General features: G+C 37.9%; 1 protein-coding gene across 1 annotated transcript in view; it reads left to right on the forward strand.

The window, feature by feature from the left end:
• LOC118773336 (inactive N-acetylated-alpha-linked acidic dipeptidase-like protein 2) overlaps positions 1–27663 on the forward strand; it is a 237138-nt gene that overhangs the window by 160461 nt on the left and 49014 nt on the right. The window contains exon 10 of the mRNA XM_036522222.1: positions 21352–21495. Coding sequence (XP_036378115.1) covers positions 21352–21495 — 144 coding nt within the window. The remainder of the gene's footprint in view (positions 1–21351; positions 21496–27663) is intronic.

A 27663-nucleotide genomic window follows, 5' to 3' on the forward strand; every position in this document is an offset into this window, starting at 1 on the left:
TTGCCCGGGTAAATCATGTTACATCAGGAACAAGGGAATTCTTTTTGATTCTTTTTGTGATGTGCGCCATGGTCAGCTCATCTTTCGAAGCTCCTTATGTGAATTGTTTTGTTGTTCCCTCTTTACTGTTTCCTAGACTGAATAATCAAACTTAATATGAAAAGAAGTGTTGAAAAGTGTTGAAAAGGTTAACTTATTTAAATCGTGTAAATGTGTCCAATGCCTAGGAACTCACGTGAACGCAAACATTCTGTGTGACACAAAAGGTCAAGGGACCTGTGCAGATGACAGAATGCTTCATTATGTCCTCTAAAGCAATAAGCCTGTTAATTAACCTGAATGCCAGTCCACCTGTGACATTTAGGTAGTAATAAGAAGCCTGCATTGCTTGCACAAGCTGAATCCTTAACTCCAAAGGTAGTTTTGAAGCCCTGTCTCACAAATATATATGTATAGTATATTGTCATCAACCTGATTATGAGGAACTGATGCTTAAAGATGCTTAAATCAGTTTTAACATATTGACAACTAGACTGCATTGAGCAGCACTGATTGTACGTGACAAAATCTCTATGGTGTTTCCTCAGTATGTTTCAAGTCATAGGCTGCATCCGAATACTCGGTATGCACTAACATCGTTTAAGAACCTACTACCCGACCGTTACTGTAATACGTTCTATCAGTATGCGAGCGAGTAGTAAGGACACAATTCGGACATACTCCGCCACCATCATACCTGTCCTTTGACCTGGATGTTTACAGATGACGTATACCCACGTGTGTGAAAATTTAAAGTCACCTTGGAGAATTTACCTCAGAGTGGCGATCTTTGATGATACCACAAAATGTCTTATGCTCCGAAAATGGCACTTGACGCTGACAGCACCACGCAAAGGCGTCGTCGTACATCTTCGTGAAGAGCGACTTCGCTTTGGTCCGCCATCTTCTTTCTATTTTTACCAGGGAATTCTTCTTCTTCAGTTGTTCGGGCTCCAGCTGACTTATGGGATAGCGTAGTGTAGTACATTTGCAGACACACAAAATTTCAACGGATGTAGTAGGTCATCCTGTTCAATTACTATTAAATGCCTACTGAGTATTTGCACACACTATGGATTGTGACGTACTGCTTTTTGCGTACTATATAGTAAGGCAGTATGAGTATTTGGATGCAGCCATAGTGTAGCTCATTACTGATAATCATTATACATCACAGGTGTGGTAATTAGTAAAAAGAGAGTAGCCCAGAGAAGTGAGTCATCCAGCAGCAGTAATTAATCCTCTCCTTTTTTGTGATGTCTGGCTGGAGAATAACAATAGGGGAATTAAGCAACCAACATTCTGATATTCCTCCTCCCTGTTTGCCTTTGTCCATGCTAACAAACCCTCATTAACCCGCTTGATCAGAAAGCTGTATTTACAGCGTGGTGAAAGAGGCAGTTACTCATTCCTGCCGGTTTGCCAGCCCATCAAACAGCAGGCCTCTACCTGAGAGGAAAAGAGCCGTTTACCTGCAGAGTGGTGGGATATGGTGATCTGCCACATGCACTGCGGTGAGGGTATCACTTCTATCACTGCCTCTTCACAGTGTCTTGCTCATTAACAGCTTTGTTTCCCTTTAGTCGCTTATTTAGTTAACTGCAGTATAACAAATACCATGAAAGACAAGTGCGTATTTAGTTAAGATTATGAACTGAGTCAAGATTCTGCTTTCACATGTGTATATCCTTTCATCTTGTTTTTCTACTTATCATCGCAAATATTTTTTTGTTTGTTTTGTTACATCGTAACATGACCTGTAAATATATGCATGAAAACTTTCATAAAATCTAATATGTCACGACCAAAGCTGGATTTATTAAATGTACATTATGTAATTTTTCATGTTGTTTTATTGATTAAAAAAAGAGAATTATTAAAATTCCACTGGATTCCACTGAGCAGTAACAAAAACTGACAAAAACTAGCTGGTGCTGAAATTAGATCAGTTTTAAGCAGGGCAGAGAAATTCATTCAGATAATGCTCTAATCCCAATGATCCGATCACATTAAGTCTGTTTCCACTGAAGCGTCTGTCAGCTTGCAGTAGGTGAAAGAGGTATCCGTTTTAATCAGAAATGTTCCTATTATTATTATTATTTGTAATTGTAATTACATTTATTTTCAGCATCTCTTTCCAGAGGCGTTGTGAATACAGATTTCACAAAGCAGATTGCTAATCAGTACTTCAGTGAAGTCTGCATTTAGTAAAATATTCCTGGGACCAGAATTTCTGTCCTCTGTGCCTCTGTTGGGTAGAGACTGAGGTGATGTTATGTCTCAATTTGTGTCATATTTTACAAATGAATTCATTTTAGCAGATGTTCTTGCTTGATGTATAACTCTCTATATTCATATGAGCCTTGAGCAAATGTGTCCATGGTTGATCATTGATAGCTTTATATTTTGTAAAGATTTTCTTCTGCATGAAGATGCTTTGTGTTCTGTGTGAGTCTGAATTCCCAAGGCCTTCACTGAATGTAAAAGCAAGCTGTACAAATACGCCTTTTAGTGAGTCTTCACTCATACTGGATCCGGTTCCTCAGAATCAAGCACTTCCAACTCCCCCTTTATGCTTTTTAATTTATCCCCATCATGTCCTCTCCCCCCACTTGAAAATTTGTAATGACTTATGGTAATAAGACTTTGCTTATCAAAGCCCTGTAATGGTATAAGACAATAGCTGCCCTTATTAGCATGATAATTGAATGAACTCCAAACCAATCAAAGATGCCGGGTCTGCATGTAGCTGACTTTGGATAATTGCTCTAGAGTATTCATAAGATGAGACTTCTAGGGGAAAATCTGTGTATGTGTGAAAAGGGCATGATAATAAACAGTGTTATATAGGTTTTGTTTGTATTTGGAAAGCTTGAAAGTAGCACAAATGAGCCTCTTTTCAAATGTGTATAATTCACTTGTGTAATGCAAATTGGCCCTGAAGCAAAATGAAGTAAACAAGTACAACATGGCAAACCGCATCAGTTACCTTCTGTAAAACGTGTAATATGGCACTAATTACAAAGCAAGAAGAACACTGTAAATTACATGCCCTCAATGTCAGTCTCAAAAAAAAAAAACTACACTATGGTAAATAGATGAAAAATAAAAAATATGGCAGATCATTTCTGATATTACAAATTTAAAACAAAGTATCTACCATGTTTGTGTAATTTACTTTCCTTATGAACTCAAATAGGTATTCTACACTTGTATCTTGTGCATCTTTGTAGCCCAGTAGGTTGCCCTGGATAAGGGCTTCTGTCACATTGAATATAATACTATACTAACAAGAACATGCTGTGCCTCTGCTTCTAGAAGAGGTTGCTATCCCTTTGTTGTAGCCCTTTTGTGTGATTTAGTCTTTGATGTGATGCAAAATGAACCCTGGGACAACACCACCAGTGTATGTAACTTCTCCTCGTTGTATATTCCAGTCCCAAATAGCTGGTCACTCCAATTATGCAATGCATTTTACAGAACACCACTCTGAGAAGCACCAGGTAGGCTCAGTAGTCCCAATATTTTTGAGACACTTAAACCATATAATAAATCATGTTTGTGAGACACTGGTAATATTTTCCACTTATCTTCCTTTGCAGCTGCCTTCAAAGCTGAGATGCCACTGTGTTGATGCGTTTCGAATGGGTGCTTTGGAACCAATTATAATAAAACGGATACTTCTTCTGGGATTGCGGGGCCAAGAATACAAAATAAATTGAGAGACTTTTCATCGTTTAATTGGGCATTGTTGTTGCAATGCATATGATCCATTCTATTTTAGACTGAGGGCATCATCCAGGATTGCTGTAAGCCAGCAATAGAGAAAAAAATTGTAATCCACTTTATTATTCCCTCAAATATTATGTTACTCTATACATGCTTTGTCTGTTACAAGCAGGGTCCTTAAAGTTCCCTCTGCCACTTAAGTCATTAAATTAGTGTTATGTTTTACATAGAAAGATGTGTATGGAATGTATCACAAAGGATCATTCACAGGAAGGACATGTGTTCATTTGAGCTGAAGCATTAGCTGGTGCAGCTGAAGTGGCAGAGATGAATGGAAAAATAGTGGTTGTTTCATAGGGTCTACTTACATTTATCTGCTGGTTTAATAATCATCATATATAGTCTCTTGACACCAGGGTACACAAGAAATATCTGTCCTCTGGCCAGAAGTCCTTTTGATGGTTTTTAGTTGTAGATTTCCATCTCAGATAAGATGTGTTAAACCCCTGTTAAGCCGAGATAATCCACTTTAATGTGTGTGTCTATTTAAGGTCGCATTGAGCTGTAGCTTCTGACAGTTTACTGTACATTGCTGTACACTAGTGAGTCTTAAGTCAAATGCATATGAGGCAGACACCATCCACAGCATCCAAACATTCTTATCATTGCTCTATTAATCCGTTTAATTTCATTTTCAGAATGGATTTTATCAAAGTATAAGGTATCATAAATGTTTGTTGAGTGGGGAGTCTGGGAATTGAGCACAGTTGCATAAATAATTTCAGTAACAAAAGATTAAAGAATAAGTTATTTATAAACCATAAATGTCTCCTAAAGCATACGTATATTTACTTGATTTATGCATTGTATGGCAAAATGGCCTGGGACAGGATGTTTCATTTTGGAGATACATTCAATGCTATAGAACTGTGCTAATTGGTATAAGTATAAATTTTCTCTGCTTTATATTACGATAGCTCTGGTTTACAGAAAATTATATGAAACATGTAATCCTCTCAAAGAAAGTGAATTAAGATTCTAAAATAGTGAGAATTTACACCTGATGGGTGTTTTGGAACAGGGCTCATCTGTTGAGATTTAGATTGGAAAAAATATCTACATGTTCACGAGTTCAATCTGTGAAGTGATATGTGTTTTGCTGTCAGCAGGGTGAGGATTCCTTGCTGTGATTTCTGTGTGGACATTCTCTTTTCTCCGGTGCAGTTCCTCTCCTGGAAGACACAAGTGTGACTTGTGTAGAGAAAACAGATTTCAATGAAAATACAATATATTCATTTTTTTGGAGGAACTCTCCTTCCAAATAGAAAAGGGGTATGGGGAGGATTTAAATTATGCCAGAATGTATTTGTTAAAATGGTATCCATTATTCTGGAATAAAATGGGTGTGGACTTCATCACAATTGTGCTGGTAAAGTGAACAATGTTCAGTAAAGTATTTCACATTAGCATGGGGAACAGTCTCCCAATCTCTCTACTCAGTGCTTTTGCACAATTTTTCTTTAGCTGCAGAGATGAAATTGCAATAATCCTGGTGCTAATAATGATAGTGATCAGTAAAGAAATACAGTTATTACCCTCTATATTCTTACAGGGAAGGGATGATTGGATGCCAAGATATTGTCTATTTTTTACTTGATAATAAGGAAGAATGGGGCAGTGGCTCAAAACTGCATTTTAAAATGTATCTTGCCATCTTGTTGTCTGGCAAATTTTATAGAACACATCTCAGACATTTTACACTGCAGTCTAATAACATGAATCACAATAGAATAACCCTTTGGATGAATGTTTTTAATACAATTAATAATCTACTGCGGCCTCACCCTGCAACAGTGAAATTTGTGGGAAACTTTGTGACAACTGGCCAAGGGTTGGCAAAGTGTTTGTCACTGCAGAGTGAGCAAATCTGAGGTCTTTCAAGAAGCACCAGTTGTTCTTGAAGCGTTCCTCTTGCCTCTATTTAAAAACACAGGCATGTTTTCCATGTCACACAATGGCAGCCAAAGCCTAAAGAGCCAAGTGAGGTGATCTTTGACAGGTGGCATGCAAAGAGACAGTGGCTTCACTGGCTCCTGCCAAATGCCACCACTCCTTTTTCAACCCAGAAATAACACTATTAGTCAAGACACTGAAGTGACAGCTGGCGATAAAGCGCTGATAGAGTGAAATTATCTCCTATTCTCCAGATAACATATTTCAGTGTTATTTCGTCAAAATAATACATGTATTGTGTGCAGGCGATGACACGGTAATTATGGCCCATTAGTTGGAGCATTTGGCAGCGGTTGCAACAAAGTAAGTTTCTGTCATTTCTGCTGTAACTCAATGTCCAGGTCTCCCTGACACATTGTGGGGTTTTGACAATGAAAGGGAGGCTGTGGCACGCTTCAGGCTATTTTCAAGGCTCTTCACTCCATTTACTCAGTGACTGTCTCAGTTTTCAAACCTTTAAAAAGGCAGTGCCTGCTTAAGAATACAGGATGTGTACGTATGTGTCTATAGGTATGGCTAGAACACTATATAAGACATACTGTTTTCACAACTGCTCGCTTGCTGCTTGTCTTGGAATCAGCAGGAAATGTTTTTTGAGTTTTAACTATATCATAAACACCCTTAGCTTGGATTTTTGCTTGATTACATAGCAAAGCTCAGCTCTTAAAAAACAAAGCCCTTCATGCTATTGCAAATGTAAATGCATGTGTCATCAAATTCTGATTTCAGACAGATTGTGATTCGTTTGGTCTCTCTCCTCTCACCTAAAGGTGACTGTGATGGATCTTTCCATCAGTCTGTTATCTATAACAGACTGATTCACAGTATTCAGTTAAGATGCTTTTCCAACACATAGTACAGCCCACAGCCTCTTACAACAGTTTAGGTTGAGAATGTGGGCTGCTGGGCTCTCCCTCATAGATGAGAGTACAATCCAGTGAAAGTTCTGAGAACACCGTGTCTCTGGTGCTGCAATGATTCTGTATTTTATTTAATATATTCAAAGTGCAAAACAGAGTTAGACGTTTCTATTTATTTTATGTGTTTAGTTCATTAGTTGCATAGATAACTAAGCATTATTTTCGCAACTGGCGAACAAAAGTAAAAGATGGGGTTTCAGATAGTAGCGCAGTCGAATCCTTTAGTCTGGCAGCAGAATGGATTTTAGAGTCCATTTGGCATGCAGGAGGGCATGGAGTTCCCAGGCCTAACTGAGGAGGCATGCAAATGAAAAAGGGTGAGCATTCAAGCATACTAACCCAGCACAGATAGTGCTTTTTCCAAGGCAACACTACAGCTTGTTTTATCACCTCTGTTGGCTATCAATTAGTCCCCAATCAATAAACTCCCCCTAATAGACCAGCACACTGCTGAGCAGCATCAGTACAAATTAGAGGCCTCTCTCCAGGCCTCGTCTAGACATTGGGTTTGTTTACCATGTGAACTTACTTACTTGTGTCATACCACATTGTCTGGTACAAAACTCTCCCTTTATTTCTCTGATTTTTCTTTCTGTCCGTTGAGCAGCTCTTCAGATTGTGCACAGAGGAGAAAATATGGGGCCATGCAAGCCCCACAAAACTTGTTTTTATGCAGTATACTTCTGTGCTCCACCAAATGTGTCTGAGTGTTAACACTTAAAGTTTTGATGGAGACTTCAGAATTTTACAAATAGAGGTTTAAGGTGTTCAAGATACAGTATAATAGCTGATATCCATGTATTTGGGACAGATTTCTTGTTTAGCCCCTTTGTACGTGACTTATTTTATGCTATGTAGCTTACGTGTTACGTTACATGATTCATTATGTTTTCATTAGCGTTATTAAACTTCTCATAGTATTCACCGTCGCATTTGCCATACTTTGTAACATTAAATCACTGTTTCCTCAAAGCTAACGCTAGAATTTTTCCAATCTAGTGTTCTAATCACTCTGGTGTGACCGTACGCGTGAAAGGGTTAAGTATTTAATGATAAAAGAGCAGAAGAGGTTCTTTAGCCTGCCTTGAATACTTATTTGGCACCTTTTTTTCTTACCTGACACATGTCCTTTTTAATAATTCAATGAATATCTCAATTTTGTATGTGTTATGAACATTGTTAGACAAACCTTTAGAACAGTGAATGCCTCCTTGGATCTACACATTGATAGAACACCACTAATCACCCTTTTATATGGTCACCATATATAAATGGTCACCTTCATCATAAAGGAATGCAAAACAGTACTTCACATTACTATTAGTAGTTTATGCCATATTTGCATAATCTAGGCAGTAATAAGGCAGTAATGGCAGATCTGAAATATATTCTAATGTTAGATTTAGTGTCTTTTTATATACAGATTTGCTGTACAATGAAGTATGAGAATATGTAGGGGTTCACACAATTAAATATTAGTTCTATGTAAAAAGAGAATTCACACATTTAAATGAAAGTAGGCACATAAACACAAGACAAACTCAGTTCTAAATTGTTCAGTGTTCAAACAGTAATGGGGTGTCATGTACACAGATGCATCCATGTTTATATGTATATATGCATGTGAGTTTGTGGGTGCTTTTAGTGAGTGAGCCATGGTAAGCTGCATACTCTAGATATACACATGTAGAGGCATTAGGGTTACATGGGAAAATTCAAACAAACTTATTAAAATCATTAAATCATTATCATGTAAAATAGTAATACAATTATACTGGATGGCTTTGCTGTGTGTCCAAAACTTGTTGCATATTCAGCATTGCTTCACAGTGGTAATCATACCCATCAGAATGTTATTATGTGTTTGTGAACTTGGATTGTCTTTAAGCCAGCACCACCCAAAAATTGTATTTCCTGTTTCCCAGGTTGTTTCACAGTGTTTAATTTGGCAAATAATAAGTACAAACTCTCAACGTGAAATTCCATAGAGTGTTAAAAATATAAAATATAGTTTACAGTGATTTTTCATTCTGGATAAACTTTAAATATTCACACTCAGGTTATTAAATGTTCTGTGTAGAATATTAGCTGCAGTTGCCATAGAGATGAGTTGCTATAGATTAAAATTTCCCAAGGAGATGATTGATTTTGATGAATAATTAAACTTTATTTTAGGGCAATTATCACTCAGCAAGGAACACAGTCAGATAGCGAGCAAGTAATAAACCATTCTTGGTTGAACTTAGGTGAAAAAACCTTATAAAGCTTGGAAAAAGTATTGGAAAGTATTTAACAGTCTTTGCTAAAAGTTTTATTGCGGTGACATGTTGAATTCTACAGTCTCCTGCAGACATTAGGTTGTTGGTGTTGTGTTTCAGTGCTGTTCTAGCCACAGTGGGCTAGACAATTTGTGAAGTTGGAGATTAGAGGGGACTGGACACAAACTGTCAGAGACGCATGGCTGATTCTCTGCTATGATGTCTGTATAGAACTTTAGACACTTAGATGACCAAGGCCGACTTGGCTATTATTAACCTATTTTGGTATGGTCCCACAAACAATAATTGTTATCCTCATTTTGCTCAGAATAGAAATGTTGAAGACAAAGTAAAATTCTGACAGTTGTATTGCTTACCAAGCTTAGCCACTCACAATTAAAAAAACATTTAAAAGAAGAGCTTGTATATAAAATCCTTTATATAAAAGACATATAAAATCCTTTGATTAAAAATGCATGCCAGCAGAATTTATACAGCTCTGCTGGACTAACCATGGACTAAATTAGTTTTGGGGCAATTTTTAATTTTACATCAATATGAAAACTATACCATCAAAGTGTACATATGTACAGTGACTCTAGAAAGTCTACACACCCTTTCAAAATTTCTTGTTTTTGGTGTCATAACCCTTTCACACGTAACTTATTTAATGCTATGTAGCGCACGTGTTACATGGTTCCTTATGTTTTCATTAGTGTTACTAAGCTTCTCATAGTTTTCACCGCCACATTTGCTATATTTTTTAACGATAAATTGCTGTTTCCTCAAAGCTAAAATTAGCTAAGATTTTCCCATCTAGTGTTCTAATCGCACCGGTTTTCCCATACACACTAAATGGCTAATCACACCGGTTTGACCATATGCGTGAAATCAGTTAAAGGCTGAAGTTAAGACAAGTGAAATCAGACATTTTAAGATTTATTTATATATTGTGACTAACAATATCTCAGTGAAAATCAAAGGTCTCAATTTTTCAAGAAAGTGCTTAAAATGAAAAACTTGTCTTGTTTGCAATCTGCACACCTGGAAGTTAATACTTGGTGGAAGCACCTTTTGCATTGATAACTGCGATGAGTCAATTTGGATAAGTCTCTACCTTCTCACATCAAGATTTTGCCATTTTCTCCCATTCTTCTTTGCAGTATAATTTGAGTTCACTTAAATTGCGAAGGGACCATTTACAAACAGCTCTCTTCAGGTCAGTCCAAAGATTTTCAGTGGCTCTGACTGGGCCTTTCCAGGACATTGAGCTTCCTTTGTGCTTTGGGTCATTGTCATACTGAAAGGTAAAATTCTTACCCATCAACTTTTTTTGCAGAGGTTAGCCAGCTTTTTTTGCACTGATTTTCTCAGTCTCATCAGACCACAAGACCTTTTTCCACATGGCAATAGGAGATCTATGGTGTGTTTTTGCATAATTCAGACAGGATGTTCTTCTTGCGAAGTGGCTTCCATCTTGCAATGCTACCCAACAGTTCAGAATTGTGGAGAACACATTTAATTGTTGCTATGTGCAGACATGAAGTCCTGCAGCTCTTTTAATGTTGCTGTTGCCCTCTTGGTGGCCTCCCTGATGAGTGTCCTCCTTGCATGGTTATCCATCTTGTAGAAAAGCCCTGAACTATGCAAGATCCTGGTGGTGCCATATTTAATCCATTTCTTGATTATGGTTTTACTCTGTTCCATGATATGTTTAAGGCCTTTGATATCTTTTTTATAACCCTCTCCTTATCTGTACCTTTCACAAGTTCCATCCTGGATATGTTCTTGTTGCAGCTTGTTGCCTGTAGTGGTCTCCTTACACTGGCATGCAGTAAGATACTGTAAGATACAGCAAGAAGCAGAGAAACCTACTGGAGAAAACCAACAAGAGCAGGAGATTTCATCCTGAACTAATAAGAATCACTTCAACTGGTCACAGCTGAAATCAATTAGCTTTTGGCATGATTTGGATGGTGAACAGTTAAACCTGAGCAAGATTACAGCTCCCATTATAAATGGTGTGTAAACGTATGCAAACTTATGTTCTAGTTTTTCTATTTTGAATGAATATGCAGAAATGCATTTCCTTTTCTTAATATTTTGATGTTGGGTTACCATGGGTAAATAAAAGTGGAAAAAATCTGATTTGTTGGGTTTTCAGTTCAGGCCTCAAGGCAATAAAAACAAGAATTTATGAAAGTGTGTGTAGACTTTCTAGATCTACTGTACACCAAAACCAAGATTCTTCATTGAACAGATTGCGGATACAACAGTCAGGGTCTTGATTAAGACAGTAGCATTTCAATTAAAACCAAAACCACAGTGAGTGAGAGCTTTGCTACTTGGCTGTTATTGTGACAATGTTTACTCCTGAGTAACATTATGGAATGAATAATAACAAGTAAGTAACAATATATATACTGTCAATGTCTAGGATTATGGTCACAAATAGTCATTATTATTGCAGAGCAATTAATCATTCAAAATTTCAGGAATTACTTTAAATTTAATTTTCTATGAACCTGACTTCAATCTCCAAAATGATCATTCATTTTTCCTCAGACATTTACCTGCACTTTCTTTGAATTAACTGTCCCTAACAATCTCCAACCTATTATATGTGATTTTGAATATTTTAAATTTGAAGCAACTGTCAGACACCTATCCTTGTGCTTCCAAGCTAATCAAAAATAACCTTAAAGGAGGTGAACCACTCTGCATATGCCTGGACTGTCTAAAAAAGCATTTGTGTGTTTAAATATACTTTACAAATCATGTGGTTCATGCAACAATAAAAGATAAATGTAGAAGCCATTCAATGACAGACAGTGAAATTTTGACCAAGATCATTCACCATATGTGAATGGCACATACCACAGTCTTGGTATTTCTGGTACTACTCATACTCATGATCATGAATTGCATAAAAAAACAACAACGTTGAGAAATCTCTACTCATTTTATCTCTTCTATAACATTGAGTAGAGATGTGCAGGGTTCCATTTCTGCCAATTTAATTCAGCTTGAGGTGTTTAAAGAAATTTATTTCATGGGCACCCAAGTAGCTCAGCAGTTAAGACAGCTGTTTTGAGTGCAACCAAAGTGCTACGGTTTAGGTTTGACCCCAGCCATGTCACCAGTAAATGACAACTGGGATCACTAGCATAACATAATTGTGATTGGCCCCGGTGCAAATATTTTTCTTGCCAAAAAACACAAGTGCATGCTTGTGTGCACACACATGCAGTTTATTCCCGTATTGTTTTCCCTTTAGTCATACCTGATGCGGGAGCACACCTCCAGTTTTCCGAGGCCATGTGAAATGCTTACGGGGGAAAAAAACGTCACTTGTATTTATTTAATGTTGATATCACAGCAACAGCACTATGCTGCTTCCATGCGGTACACAGAAACACATGGCTACAAAGATAAAGAGTGAAAATATATGCTATGTTTTTCAAAGTTAATAGGTAAGTTAACCGACATATGGATACAAGCATTTCATTGAACTTTGGAGGTGTGCTCCCGCATCAGGTATGACTAAAAATAAGGGAAGAAACCTAACGCTACATACTGGGGATAGCTGTCATTGTGCTAAAAATAGCTATTCGATATATTGCCTGCCCTGGACTCAAATCACCACAGCCTAATTTCGCCAACTATCAAACATCCGAAATACTGTAGCTTTAGCCAGCCTACACTAACAAATCAACACAAAGATACACTATATGGACAAAAAGTATTTGGCCACACCTGTTTTTCAGGGTTTGTGTGTTTGTGTGTGTGTGTGTGTGTGTGTGTGAGAGAGAGAGAGAGAGAGAGAGAGAGAGAGAGAGAGAGAGATGGATATTTATTGTTAAGTACTTTCCTCAAGGCTACAACAACAGAGCTCAGTTGGGGAATTGAACCAGTAACGTTTGTGTTACAAGCCTGGCTCCTCACTTTGCTATACTGAGGTCAAATATGTTGTGTATACTGAACTACATTGGCTGATATTAATGAAGCTGATAATACTGTATAGTTTACAAAACCGTGTGTCCTAGAATAAATACTGCATATACAAGATTAGATTCTTTTGAAACATGATTACGTGTTTCATGCTAGGTTTAAAATACATGATTCATTGTGGACAATTATGCTTCATTTTTTCTGTTTATTTATTTGTAAATTTGTAAATTTGCAAGGTGTGGCTGCTTATCAGAATATGGGTTAAGATTTTGAATACATGAAACATTTTAGTAACTAAGCAACTAAGTGAACATATTCAAGTCAGAATAATGTATGTACCAATGATATATTGCAAATTTCAACCTGAATTGCTTTCATGTTGTACATTTGGCATTCAGTTAAAGACAGAAACTCACTTTGATACATCCAGATAGAGGCATGGCTGAAGGCACAAGGGAAGGCACCAGTCCAGGCAGTTTCCTGTGATCGTCAGAAAAAAAGGGAAATGACAGCACTCTAGAGGCCAATATGAACTTGGTTTGTCTTATTTTAGCTTTGTCATTACCAGCATGGGCTCTGCAGTGAGAACCTCTGTACTCTGAAAGGGGAAGAGGAAATTTGTGAGACAAAACGGGGTGATGAAAAAGGAACAGATGACATCATGCAGTCTGTCTTCTTTCAAGGCTCTAGTACGCCACTGCATGGTCTGTCTGTAGCTTTTCACTCACCCATAATCACACTTATTCATATTCCAAAAAAAGACCCCTTTCAGCCTGCCTGAGTTTAAAAGTTTAAACTGTGATATATGCTGTTCTACCTGACTGCTGCATATGTAATTTCCAAAGGTCACCTTCTTCAGATAAAATAGATCTAGTACATTGTAGTTTCAATCTTGCTGAGATTATGAATGGAGTCCATTTTGATTCCATGATTTACTTTGTCATGCATAATGGTATGTGATCAAAATATTTGCATAATCCACACCACTCATAAATATGTGTATTCTAATATGGGGGGCAGCGTAATGCATAATTAACCCTGGAAAACCTGTAGATTGTTTGATTTATAAATTTCATATCATAATTTGAATCCCTTATTTCTGAATTTAGAGCATTGTATTAATTCCCTTTATAACAAATGTAATGAAACATGTTATTTCTAGGATCAATGCATTGAAATAATAGTGTTCCTCTGAACTCTATGATGTCATGCTGCACAATACAACTGCCATGGAACAGTTAAAGTTTTGGAGGCAGGAAGCTGATCAAGGGAAATGCACTGATGTACATGGTTTTGCACCTGTACAGAATCAACTCATAACAATGTTCGTTTGAAACAGAATACATCAGTAGTGGTAAATATCAATTTTAGAGAAATACCATTCTCTTGAAGTGCTGTTTGTTATCCTCCAAATTCTACGGCACTCTGTAAAGAGCTGTTGGAGGGGCAGAGTAAACACAGGGTTTGATAAAAGCACAGTCATTTGCTAATGGTTGGAGGCAGCCTGCATTGTTTGAGCCTAACACAGTGGGCGCTGCAGAGGTGATCACCCACAGCTGCATTGGCACCTCTCCAGATTACATCCCCTCTCTATCTGTCTGTAACTCTCTCTCTCTTTCTTTCTGTTTCTCACTCTCTCTTTCTCTTTACTGTCTCTCTCGCACATGGTCCGCAGAATCATTTAAGCACAAATATATAAGCAGTGATTTCACCATCTTGTTATCATTTCAGACAAAGAAATTAAATATTGATTCTCCTCCAGGGGAAAGGTAACGCAGTGCAGAATTACCTTTTTCTCCTGGTCCCTCTGTTCTCTAGCTGTATTTTCCCTGGCTCATTTTCCTCATAGATTTTGAATTTGACTTTAAACACAATTGGTTCTATTGTGTGCTATGGCTAGTTATGTCTTCTGTGTCAGTAGAATGAAAGAAATATTGAGGTCTTGCAATCTAAGGGGAAAGAAAAGAAACATTAACACAGAAGCATGGTGTTTTTTTAATATTAAAAAATAACTTTAAAGAAGAGGTTTGGAGTATTGTACAGCACAAATGACTCTAAAACCAAAATACCATTTCAATGAATTCAATATAACAAAGGTGCTTTACAGAACCCTTTTGTTAAGTCACGTCTGGAGAGATGGGGGCTCAGTTCCATAGATCACTACAGTAAGCGAGCACGTGCCACTTTAAAGTAGGTGGGGAATTCCCCCTCTGGATAGCTCTTCAAATTTGTTTGCTTGTTGTTGATATTTATCAGATTGTGTTGTACAGTATACGCTACTGACAAATTCCAGGGCTCAAATTGGGTCTCATTTATAATTTTACGCTGTTTGTGGAGTTGTTATCTCTGTCAGTTTATTCATATCTCTTGCCAGTTTTATTGTGGTGCTGTATAGGTCAGTGGTCAGCTGGCACATTAACACAGATCAATTCTGGACTGTGATCATACTCAGGTAAGTTATCTAGCGGCCTCCTTAGCAAGGCCCCTGATGGGGATATTTCCATGGGTGATGTATGTTGAAGATTGAATTAAGCTGATTTCCAGTGTCAACCTGAGTTGCCATCCCAAATAGCTATCTAGTTAACTCACATGCCAGTAATCTCCTTTTCCTCACTCTCCTTAAGTCCATCTTCTGCTGCTCTGCAATTTTCCATTCTATTAATTGAATTAACTACCATAGCCAAACATTTCCGATACCAGTCATTATCTCAATACTGTGTATTGTGCAGTGAGACACTTTATTATATGGCATAAGAATGGAATATTATAGTGTAAATTACAGATCATTTTGGATTAATTTATTGAACACAGACACCGGCAGCATTAAATGAGGATTTCATCATTTCGTCTTCATTGCTGCACTACACTGCTAAACCTAACCATAACATATTTTGTAGTGTTGGTAAATGTCCCAAATACCAAAATGAGTTTTATTCTGATGAAGAGGCAAATCCGATGTTCGTAGCAAAGTCAGGGAGGTTTACTTGCACAGCCGGCCATGGGAACAAGTTCAGCAGGTATAGGATGTAATTCTTTTTTTAATACAGTTACGGTAGGTACATTTACATATGACTTACAATGACTTACAAGGGGGTGCTGCTTTTGATTGTTTCTGTGGAGTTGTACATTGCTAAATGGCTCCCTCTCTAATTGGGTCTCTCCTGAACCTTGTTACCTAATTGGCTCCGTAGGGTTCAAACTTTGGAAGTGAGGTCCATATATGGTCATGGGGAATCCCGTGTTCCCCAGTCTGTTATCATCTAGAGGCGCCTTTTGGCTCTGGTCAGATGTAGCAGCATCCCTTTGTATTTTAATACACATTGCTTGTCCCCAGATCAAACGCTGTGCCGCTCCACAGAACTGTCTCCTAACAGTAGCAAGAACCTGAAATAACTTCCACATTTTTTCCACTAGCCAGATAATCACAGTCCTTGGTTTACAATACTTAATGCATTCACAGACAGTTCATAATCATCATTCTTCATAGTTCTACTTCTTTAGGGCAAATAAATTGGCATGTTGTTTTTTAATTGTAATGTAGGATTTTCATAGCATGGGTGTCCGAAATAAATGCCAGGTTGCAGCTGTTAAAGCTGTCAGATTTTACACACTAACATCTACTTTACTCTGTTGCACTCACAGTTTTCTTTTCTTTTGTGTAAATTCATGATTACTGTTTCCTTTTCTGTATTTAAACTTTATGAGGATTATTAAAACAATTCTTTTCAAATCTTGTATGATACGCTATATCTAACCTAGTGACCTAGCCAGCACTGCCTATGCTTGAGAAACTGGCTTAGTAACATTTTTGTTTGCATATTTGTGTATGTTGTTTACATTAACTGTTTTTTTTCTTTTTTTTTTTTTTTTGCATTGGCCATTTCTTTCGCTTAACCTTTTGCTCATTGTAAAACCCTGGGATTTTCCTCTACCAAACAAGTTGCACTGGTAACTTACAAATGACCTACCAGCAATTTACATGATTAGCCATATTTTTCAGTTGGTCTAAATGTTGAGAAGAGAAAATCAACATTCTCTGTAGCCTGTTTTGAGATAACACAGGCATTGAATACATTCACAAATTGCCTTGCATGTCGGTCACTTTTTTTTTATCTTCATGTGAACTGCTTTAGAACAGATCAAAGCAAAGAGCCAACAGATGTAGTAGATTGTCTCCAAAACCACATTGCCAGAAAGATGCAGTAGTTCATAGTGGATGCATTTCTTGTCCAAACATTATGAAGAACAGTGCTTTCCTTAGAAATATTGTTCTCTTAATCTCTGAATTTCTGCTAATGTCATTTAAAAAATACTTATAAACTGTTTTCAATACTCATAAACTGCCCCCCCTTATAATAGTTATCATCATCTAAATCATCTATTGTGAATCTCAGTCCAAAACATTGGGTAGGCAGGACCTGGGTAGCACTCACTATACATAAATTTGTGCTCAAAGAGTATGCACTACCTGTCCCAACATACATATGGTATTAACAGTCCCCATGAAATGATGTTTTTTTTAACTGTTCTCTTTTTGTCTGTGAGGAATGTGTTGTCCTGTTTGGATTCATATTTGTTCCTGTTGTATATGAAATTCTTTAGCTTCAATTCATTCCAGTCATGGCAAAAGTGATTGATTCCCTCTGTATGGAATAAACCCCAGGGCCGTTCTGTCCTGCAGTGCTTTCACATAAGATGAAAAGCAGCAAGCATCCCTTCTTGTTTTTAAAGCAGGTCCTCTCAGAGAGCCAGCCTCAGACAATACAGTGGATGCCTCTCCGTGTGTTATCTGCAATAGAATTACTGCGCTAATGAGGCAAAGCACAGAATCAACACCTGGGTTTCTCTTGTATAACTGTAATCAAGGGCACTGAAAGCAGAGCTTGTGTAAGCTCCAGAAATAAAGTGAAAGACATTGTACTTACTTCAGGCAATTAATATGACTGAGAATGGGGAAGAAGCATGCAGTGATAAATGCTTCTGCAAAATTAAAGACTATCCTAAGGAACTGACATTATATCATTGACACTGTGATTGAAGTTCATATTATGCTCTTGGTGGCCAGTCATTCGCTAAAAAATGTTTGCGTCTAAGTTTATGAATGGCATTATCATATCACTGTCCATAACATTTACACATTTAGTTGGTTATTGTGTCATTGTCACCAAAGCTTAGCAGACAATGAGAAAAACATGTGTACAAGATATGAATTTCCACACAATCAAAGCATGCTGGTTGTATTAGATGTTATAGCAGAACTTTATTTGGTTTGGAATCCAGTGAAGGAAATGCACCTGGCCATGGGCCGAGGTTGTTGACCCCTTTTGTGGACATCATAAACAGGGAAAAGAAAAGGGGAGATGGGATGCTGTGCTAACATGGAAAGGTAATGGTCAGTGTGATTTTTATAGTCGTGTTTGGGACTGGTTTGTCTAGTCTTTGCTGATTACGTAGTGATTGTCTGTAAATCCTGAATCTTTGTTTGGAACTTCAGTTATTTCTGATTATGAGATCTGAGTTATGTGAAAATATGCAAATATAGAACAACCTAATGCGAGACGTGTGATTTGAATTCACAGCTGAGGTGTACAGGCTACAGGATCAAAATGATGATGATTTTTAAACTGTCCTTCAATTAATGACTGCATTCCTGTGAAATTAGGGCCAAAAAAGCCTATTATGCTTCCATAGAACTGATTGTGATAAACCCTCATTCTCTGTCTCTCAGGTGCACCAATTTTAGTTTAAGTTTTTGATCATATACTTAGGTCTTGATTGTGAATTTTGGGGCACATGGAAGCTGTACGCTTCTAAGATGTTTTTGAAGGAATATATTTAGTTCAATAGAATGAAATCCATTTAATCAGACTTATGAAAATAGCTAGTGATCCTACAACCCAGAGAACATCTAGAGGTAAATTTTTAATTTTTAGAAACAATAATATAAAAAGAAACAAAAAATGAAATACAAATTAAAAATTAAAAAAATAATAAAAATTGACTATTTATTTTATTATTCATTTTTATTTATTTATGTTTTTAATGTTAATGTCGCTGTAAAAAAATCTATATGCTGTTCGTATCGTGTACTTTTTTTCAATCATGCCATGTTGCATTCAGTTTCACCCAGCATATTCTCAGAATACAGATTAAAGCAGTGAGGGATTTATGTAATTAACATTAAACAATTGGTGCAGGAGACTGAAAGGAGTCAACATTGATCATACAGAACTTTGTGTGCCAAAATCAAATATTTTGCTCTTTGCAACCAAGAGCAAAGACATTATTCTCCTTGTTTTATTTGTACCCCCGAGTACCACAATTGTTTCAAAGCTTTCTTGTTACGCATTCTGTCTGCAGGGATAGTAAGACAAAACAATAGTACAGGGGAAATGTTTGCAGCTGCATTTTTCTCCCTCTTTACTATATCTGGATTTTTGGTTTTACACTTTAACACATTTATTAGAACCATTCTATTAAATCACCAAGGCCGATAGTCCCAGGAGTTCATAAACAGCTACACAGTATTTCTCTTGCCCTTCTCTTTTACCACAAAGCTTTGTGTGACGGGTTAGTGCAGCCTCACATATTTATGCTCCGTTCTGTTGAGTCTCTCAACTCTCCAATATCTCTCAATAGCCTTGGCTTTTGTTTAGTGAGTGTATTTGTTTTTGATTTGAGAGGCATTCAGTTGGTATCCTGTTTTGACAGATGCAGATAGAGCAATGTGTTAAGCATTTCTCTGTTTGAATAGTATATTGCATACAAAAAGTATTCTATATGCCTGTAGTAATCTCTTGCTGAATTAGAAAGTGCACATTCTATTCACAAATGTAACTGAATATTGTTTCAAGAAAATGATAATAATGTAATACTATAATGTTTCCCTGATTTCCCATGCAAGAGTTACCATAGTATCCATACTTGCCAAAAAAAAAAAAGCTGTGAGTTGTGAACATTTGACGGCAAAAATGGGTTTAGAATCAGTAAGTGCACTACTATTTGGTCACCACGGTGATTCTTTCAAATGAACATTTTGTTCAGCTGAGTTTTTATGGTACAGCTTTATGGTAGTAGTACAGAGGTGGGACGACCATTTAAGTAATAAATAAAAATGTAAACAAAGAGCCTGCAGATAACAAAGTGCATGCTGATTTAGAATGTTTTTGAGCACCTTATTAAAAATGCATTTCATATGGAGGATGAAGCTTGTAATACTGGGATGCCAGATCACTCACAATCATTAAAGTATAGTTGGATTCCAGTTCTGCTTACATAATTTAGCAGAACTTTTGTTTAGCATTGATTCTTTGTTTCCAGACTTCCTTCTCTCTCTGGAGTGTAAGTTGCACAGTGTACTGTATCAATTAAATAAAGAACTTGTGCAAATTGACCAGATCGATCATTCAGTAAATGGTTGCAATCGGGCATCTTAACTGAGCTTTTCAAAAGGATCAAAAAAGCAGTAAAATTTTAAACACTGTATTAATGGTGGTACTGTAAGTGTGCTATTGCTACCTGTGGGTTTGGTATAAAGAATAGTATTTCCAATAGAATTTTCAATAATAAGAATAATTTATTCAGAATTATTAACATTGAAAAAGATTGCATGTGAATGAGATTATTGAATGGTAAGAATCAATGATAGAATAATGATAGAATCAAAGTATAAATGATAACAGAAACTATAATGAGAAAAAATGGGAGCCAATTATCCCAGAAAAAAACACAATAAACTAAGGATCATTTTCTTTGCTCGTCCAGTTTAGTTTGTGCTCACTGTAGTGAAGACTGTGTGTGTGTGTGTGTGTGTGTGTGTGTGTGTGTGTGTGTGTGTGCGCGCGTGCGTGCGTGCGTGTGTGTGTGACAGAGAGAGAGAGATTATGTGTATGTGAGTGTATGTGTAAAACTGAGAGACAAGAGAAGGCACAAGCACAGGCACACTAAAAACAGTATAGTATAGTATACTGCTAAGGTTCTGCTTTTTCAGATGTAATGTGTGACTATAGCATATATACCTTTGCGTATATACTGTTTTAGTGCAACTGCGTTACATGAATGCAGATCATGATGCATTTGTACTTTCCATAAAATTGCTCTGATATGCAAGCATAAAATTGGTTGGGAAATTATATTTTGTAGTATTTGTACATACGTGCTTTTCATTATTAGCCAGTGCAGGGTTATATGCATCCCTCAAGTACATTGGCCGGTATTGTATGACAGCAGTGTTCACTTCTAGTGGTCCAGGTAATTTTAAAAAATTGTATTATGTAATACCTCTACATTTTAAATAAAGAATGTTCAATTAATTTGTTTTCAGTGACATTTATTTCTATCAGTGTTGAAGTGCTGTAAGCACCTGGGACAAACGTACATTCACAGAGACACAGTCATCATTTGTCCTTGACTACATTCTTCCCTGTGTACATGTCTTTCAGAAGCTGTTGAATTGCACAAGAGGAAGAAACTGCCCTGGACCAAATGTCAGCTCGGTACAGAGCCCTGGGGATGTGAACTTCTTTGCCAACCACCTCACAGTCCCCACTGTTGAATTTGCATTTCAAGAAACCAAAGCAGGAGAGGTAATGAGATTTTTCATGGACACACACAATTATGAGGAACATTCTGCTCCAGTTTGTTTCATTGTGTTATATAGATGACATTTTAATTGAAGTATCCCTGTTTATTATGCCCTCAGAAATGCTTCAATGAATTAAAAGTGATACAGCTCATCTTTTTCAGTTTTGTGCTCCCACAGGAAGAGGTACATTATGGCACTGCTCTCTACACTGTAATCTGTGATCAAAAGCTCTAATAATGTTTGTGTTTTCTGCAAATAATGATAATAATAATAATAATAATAATAATAATAATAATAATAATAATGCCTTATGTGTTATTGTTTGAATGTTAAGAATTTACCAACAAACATGCTACCTAGCTGGCTTTGCTGTCTCTACCTTGCTATTATTGACTATCTATCCTTGGTATTTTGAATGATAGCACTAGAAACACTTGCTAGCCAGGTATACCTTCCCTTATGTTTTCACCACCTAGCTAGATAACTGCCTTTATGGTTGCTACTATATCATGTATTAAGCCATGGCAAAGTTGAAACAACATAGTTTGCTATTTGTGGGGAATAGTAAGACAGCGGGTCTGTTAACTTCCTCTCTACATAGCTGTCTCTTCTTGTACTTAGTCTATAGGTTAGTCTATAGGCACAGTTAGCATATGTTAGGTATTTTATCGAGCTAGTAGTTAGTTGTCATGACCATAATGCATACATTTGTGCAGAATTGTTCAAGTATTGCCTATTATTACAACCTTTATGCTTTTTGCGTTAAAATAATACATGAACTTCAAACTAGCAAAGGGATTTAATACAAACTTCAACAATTCTTAATGAGATCTTGTGTGGCATGGTATCTGACAAAGTATTTTTTCTCTCTCTCAGCACAGTGACAAGGTCAGTGTTTTGTAGTCCCACATGATGGCACAATAACCCTCAGTGAATGAGGGGGTCTGTATGTTGATTTGATAAGATCATCTCCAAAATGAAAAGGGCAGACTGTTACAGACTGTACTTTCACATACGCAGAGCTGTAATTGAGCAGTGTGTCACACAGGGTGCTGATGTGTGTGCAAGCCGGCAGATGCTCTCCACCCAGGATTGCTGTGTTTGTGACAGGACTGCAGGCCCATGTGCATTTGTATTTTCAGCAAGCATCTGTTCCTCTGTCTCATATGGTTTCCTCAAGAACATGCAATGTATGATAGGACCCAGATAAAAAGAAAGCAGTGTTCAGTTTAGTCAAGTGGTCTAAGTTTAAATCTGTACTTATTATCAGTATTAATAATTGCCCTGACCAAAATATGCCATCACTTTTAATCCAGTCCCAATGTAAATGTATTTTAGAAACCCTCTGCTCAGATGCATTCATGATACATACAATATCTCAGTGCTCACCTCACTGAAGAACAATTTGTTTTAAATGGTGCATTAGCATATTCTCTGGGCATTGTTTAGAGCAGTGTTTCTCAATCCTACTCCTGGAGCCCCCCTGTCCTGCATATCTTCAGCCTATCCTTGCTCCAAACACACCTGATTGAAATAATTAACATGCTCTTTATTAAATCAGGTGTGTTCGGCTAATCAAAAGTGCCAGTGATGAGTTCGGTCAGGTAGGTAGAGCAAGGAAAGATGGAAAATGTGCGGAGCAGGGCGGCCCCAGGAGCAGGATTGAGAATCAGTGGTTTAGAGCAGTAAAAAGAGGGAGGAGTGTCTCACGCAGTGATACATTTATGTTCTCAAATCCTCGTTTTCTTTTTTTTTTTTTTTATGAACAACTTTTCCCCCATTGTAGTCTCTAATAGATAAGAGCAAAGCAGGTACAAGTGCAGCTTTAAATGGCCTGTTTTTATGGCTCCACTCCACTCTTCCCACCATTCTGTCTCACGTCTCATTGTGTCTGCCTGTACAGAAGCTCTTTAAATGGCGGCGCCTTGCAGATGAAACGGGAGCGGTGAGCACTGCTTCGAGAGTGCTCTGTTCTGCAGAGGAAGGCTGATGAGTGTTACTGTTGATGCACAGCAGCTCCATGTGTAATGAGGGACTATAAGGGTGATTGAAATGGTGTCTTTTCTTGTGTACTTCCTCTTCCTCAAAACACGTGTGATCTGATGAGCGAATGGTGTCCATTCAGGAATGAAGGCATTTTTTGTCATTGTGTCTACAGGTATAATGCGTGCATATCTAAACTCAGGTCTTCCTGTTGCAGTCTTAGTTTTAAGATCACTTCCATTCCAACTGGTTCTCTGGTTTTGTTGAGGGAACAGCAGACAGACAGAGAAGACCTCACACACTGTGGCTGTGTATGTATCTGCCTTGGGCTCTAGTGTGGGTCTGTGAGTCAGGCCAAAGCATTTAAACTGCTGTAGGTGGCTGTGTGAGACTTTGAGACACTGTCCAATCAAGATTAGGCAAGGACAACATACTCAAATCATGAACTATGGTGACCTACATTCTTTGCATTTTCCCTTATAGTGGACTCTGTTTGCAGTACAAATAAAACATATGAATCATTATCCCTCCCTATGTTAAGAAAAACGCATCAAAAGCATAACCTATACACATTGCACTAAACATATTGAAGCTCTGATAATTAGGTCTAAATCTTAATATTTTCTCCACTTTACTGGAATTTTGAAGTACATGCATTGGAAAATACATGAGCATTACATCTCTCAGAAGAATCCCTATACAAAGTATAGCGTGCTACACAGAAGCAGACCAGCTAAGCATGGTCAAAGTTTTACCTGAATTGCACCATCAACACAACTTGCTTGCTTTTAAAAGGGCTGTAGGCTTAACAATCGTGAAACGGGCAGATCTGTCCTCCCGAACAATGCCTATTGATGCAGAGATAAAGAGGTGTGCTAGTGGGGCACTCTGACCAGAAAACAAGGTTTAATTATGTGGAAAGGATGGATAGAGTGCGGATGACAGGTACGAGCGTCTCGGGGACTGTAGGCGAGGCGGGACCACGGCAACTGCAGATGATGAAGTAAAGACAGCCTCTAACAAGGTCACAGCCATTTGTTCTCCTGAAGGGAAACATATGCAGACGCACACTGGAACTACAGTTTCTATGCAGCAACCCAGCTGACGTGGGCAGTGCCATGGCAGTGTTGTGAGAATGTCTCTTAGCCAGGAAAATAGAGCTACTGGAAAAGGTTAGGGCGAAGCAATGACATAGGACCCGTTTTCACCTTTGTACCAGGGCTGTGGGAAGTAGGGGTGCTGCGGGTGCTGCAGCATCCCCTGTTGGAAAAGGCAGACATCACAGCACTCTGCCAGATGCAAAAAAATAAACGTATTAAAACATTTTAAATAATTCTCCTGTTGTTATTTACCTAAGAATTTAATGCTTTAGGACGTTTTGAGAAATAATTAGCAATACTGAATAATTATTAATTATTAAAATAACACCAAGCATCATGGTCAACGGACAACACATAGCCTAGTCAGCTAGTAGCTAGTAATGTGGCATCATTCAAGGTAGCTAGCTATCACAATGGCACAGAAACTGGCAAAGATACTTTTGCTGCAAAAATGTATCTGGCTATGTTGTTGTGTGCTGTGGAAATTGGGCTTTTGGAGCAATTAAAATATTGTGCGTATTTTGATATGTTCTTGTCTGCTGTGCGCAATGGGCTTATGGACCTGTTTAACTATGCGTAGGCTATTTGTATGGTCTTGTCTGCTGTGTGTGTGGGCGCCCGATGTCTGCGCCCTGTCACAGAGCCAGAGGTTTAAATAATGTAATGCAGCGTTTCCCAAACCTCTCCTGGAGGACCCCTTGTCCTGCATGTTTTAGATCTCTCCCTGCTCCAACGCAGCTGATTTAAATAACCAGTTTGTTATTAAGCAGCTTCAGGAGTTCATAACGAGTTGATCTTTGTCTGCTGTGTGCAGTGGGGTCTGGTAGTTGCAAGACTGGCATACGTTTGATTCATATTATAGTAGCGTATGTTGTTATATTAGAATGTGACGCTATGAATGGAATTTTCACCAAAAAAGCTTTCACTCAGACGTGTTAAATAAAAATTAATTTGTGTGTATGAAGTAACCTATAGCCTATTCATCACTAATGTTAATCTTCACCCCCCAAGCTGGACATGCAAAAAATGCACCGCCCACTACAGCACCCCCAGCTTAAAGCCTCTTCCCACGGCACTGCTCTGCACTCATTGAGGAGTTGTCCTCCCAGCTACCAACAGTGCTCACATAGTATTGGACACAAGGAGGGTCATTTACTAACTTGAGTGCAAATGAATCCATGTTGCTGCTGGCTTTGCACATGTTAGTAATTTCATGTGTTCGATATATTTACTGTGAGTGATAATGTCAGTGGCAATGGGCAGTAAAAATGATGCCCCTCAATGTACATCAATTATACCTCCCACAGTAATGTTGTGAATTGTGTCTTTAAACTGATAGCAAACATGGTTAGTGAACTAGCAAGTGCAGATCAGAGGAAGGATACATTTCAGACAGAATTGCTATATTTATATATGCCTATTTTATAATGTAGGAAGCAAAGCAAATTATCTGAGATTGCATATGGGAATCCTAAAAATGTAGTTGTACTGGGATCATAAGAAATGGGAGGAGGGTTCATTTGAATGAATTCATTTGAATTTGTGCTGTCAGTGAATCCTGTACTGCTGAAATCTGTCGGCTTCCAGGCTAGTGACGTGACACATGAAATCACCATTTAATGTGTGCTGTTGGAGTTGTTTTGGAAAAAAGTTTCTCGCTCACATTTTTGCACTTCTCCAGTGATTTGCATAAACATGAAGTGATTATCCTTTGATCGCATAGGCACAAAGCCATAGACACTGTCCACACACTAGTAGTAAATGTAGCTGGAAAATACACTCAGCAGTGGGTTTATTGTACTACAAAAGCTTAGTAAATGGGGATGTCTAGGAACTATGCCCTGGTTCAAGACCAAGCTAGAACAGCACAACTAACACCCTTGAGATGAGAGCAGTGCCACTCAGGTGCAGCAGCGTTCGCTTTGTGGTCCCGTAAACAATATTGTCTGAGAGGCTTAGCTACAGTTCTTTGAAAATGAAAATGGCCAGAGAGAGAGAGAGAGAGAAAGACAGCCATACCTCTGACTACGACACCACACAGAGCTTCAAACTGCTATGCAGTACATGACTCTTCAGCACATTAGATCCTACTGCATGGGAGAGCCAAGCCAGATGATTGCATTAGTGAAGAAAAAATTCTCTTACATGTCTCTAACACTCTGTCAGCTTCACCTCCTCATCTGAGTCAGCTCATAATGACATGTCAATCAGCCAACCCATCCCATTGTTGGGCTTGCTAATGTGTTAAGTGTTAGATGTATGTGACTTGTCGGAAGGAAATTGTTAACCTGTATGCCACAGTCTTTTGTTGACAGTTGGAAATAAGCATGTTTTGTTTTTGTGCTGGAGGCTGGCACATCTATCAGATTCAACCCTCCACTGCCTGGCATGTTTTGTAGACACCTGTCCACCACAACTGCTCTGTTGTGAAATATCCCAGGAATCTTTGGGGGAGGCGATGTCATGTTCAATGTCTGAACAAATCTGTTTCATATACGCAAGGCTTGGAGGGCCTGAGGGCAATAACTTTGCTTCCAAACTGGTGAGAATGCCCTTTCATTCCATACAGAATAATGTTGCCTGTATTTGTTCCCTGAAAAACAATACCTTTTATGTCGCTGAGAATAACCATGATTGAATCCAAAACGTATGCTGTCAAGTGGTACACTGTTCAAAGTAAGACAGAGACATGAATTCTTGTCCTTGAATCTTTGACTTTTAAGTTCACCTCTTAAAAGGCACCACTGAGCAAGTATCAATAGATCAACCTAAAAATCTAATTAGAGAATAACATAAATCACATTTCTTCATAACATAGGCATTTGACACAGGGAATGTATTTTTTTTGGAACACTTTAAGTCACACCAAGTAGATGGCCTTTGCAAGGGTGTTCAATGTGTTCAAAATACATTCCCTGGGGTATTCAGTGAACCATTCCTAGTGCCCTTTAATATGCACCCAAGTTTTGCATGCATAAAGCTGGTAGCTGGAAATATAAGGTTTTTCAAAAGCCATTTATCATCAGTATGAAATCTTCTGACTCCTCCTCACTCAAAGCTGCTGTCAATCCAAACCTGTGCAAGAC

Source organism: Megalops cyprinoides, chromosome 2, assembly GCF_013368585.1.
Source record: "Megalops cyprinoides isolate fMegCyp1 chromosome 2, fMegCyp1.pri, whole genome shotgun sequence".
Lineage (NCBI taxonomy): Eukaryota > Metazoa > Chordata > Actinopteri > Elopiformes > Megalopidae > Megalops > Megalops cyprinoides.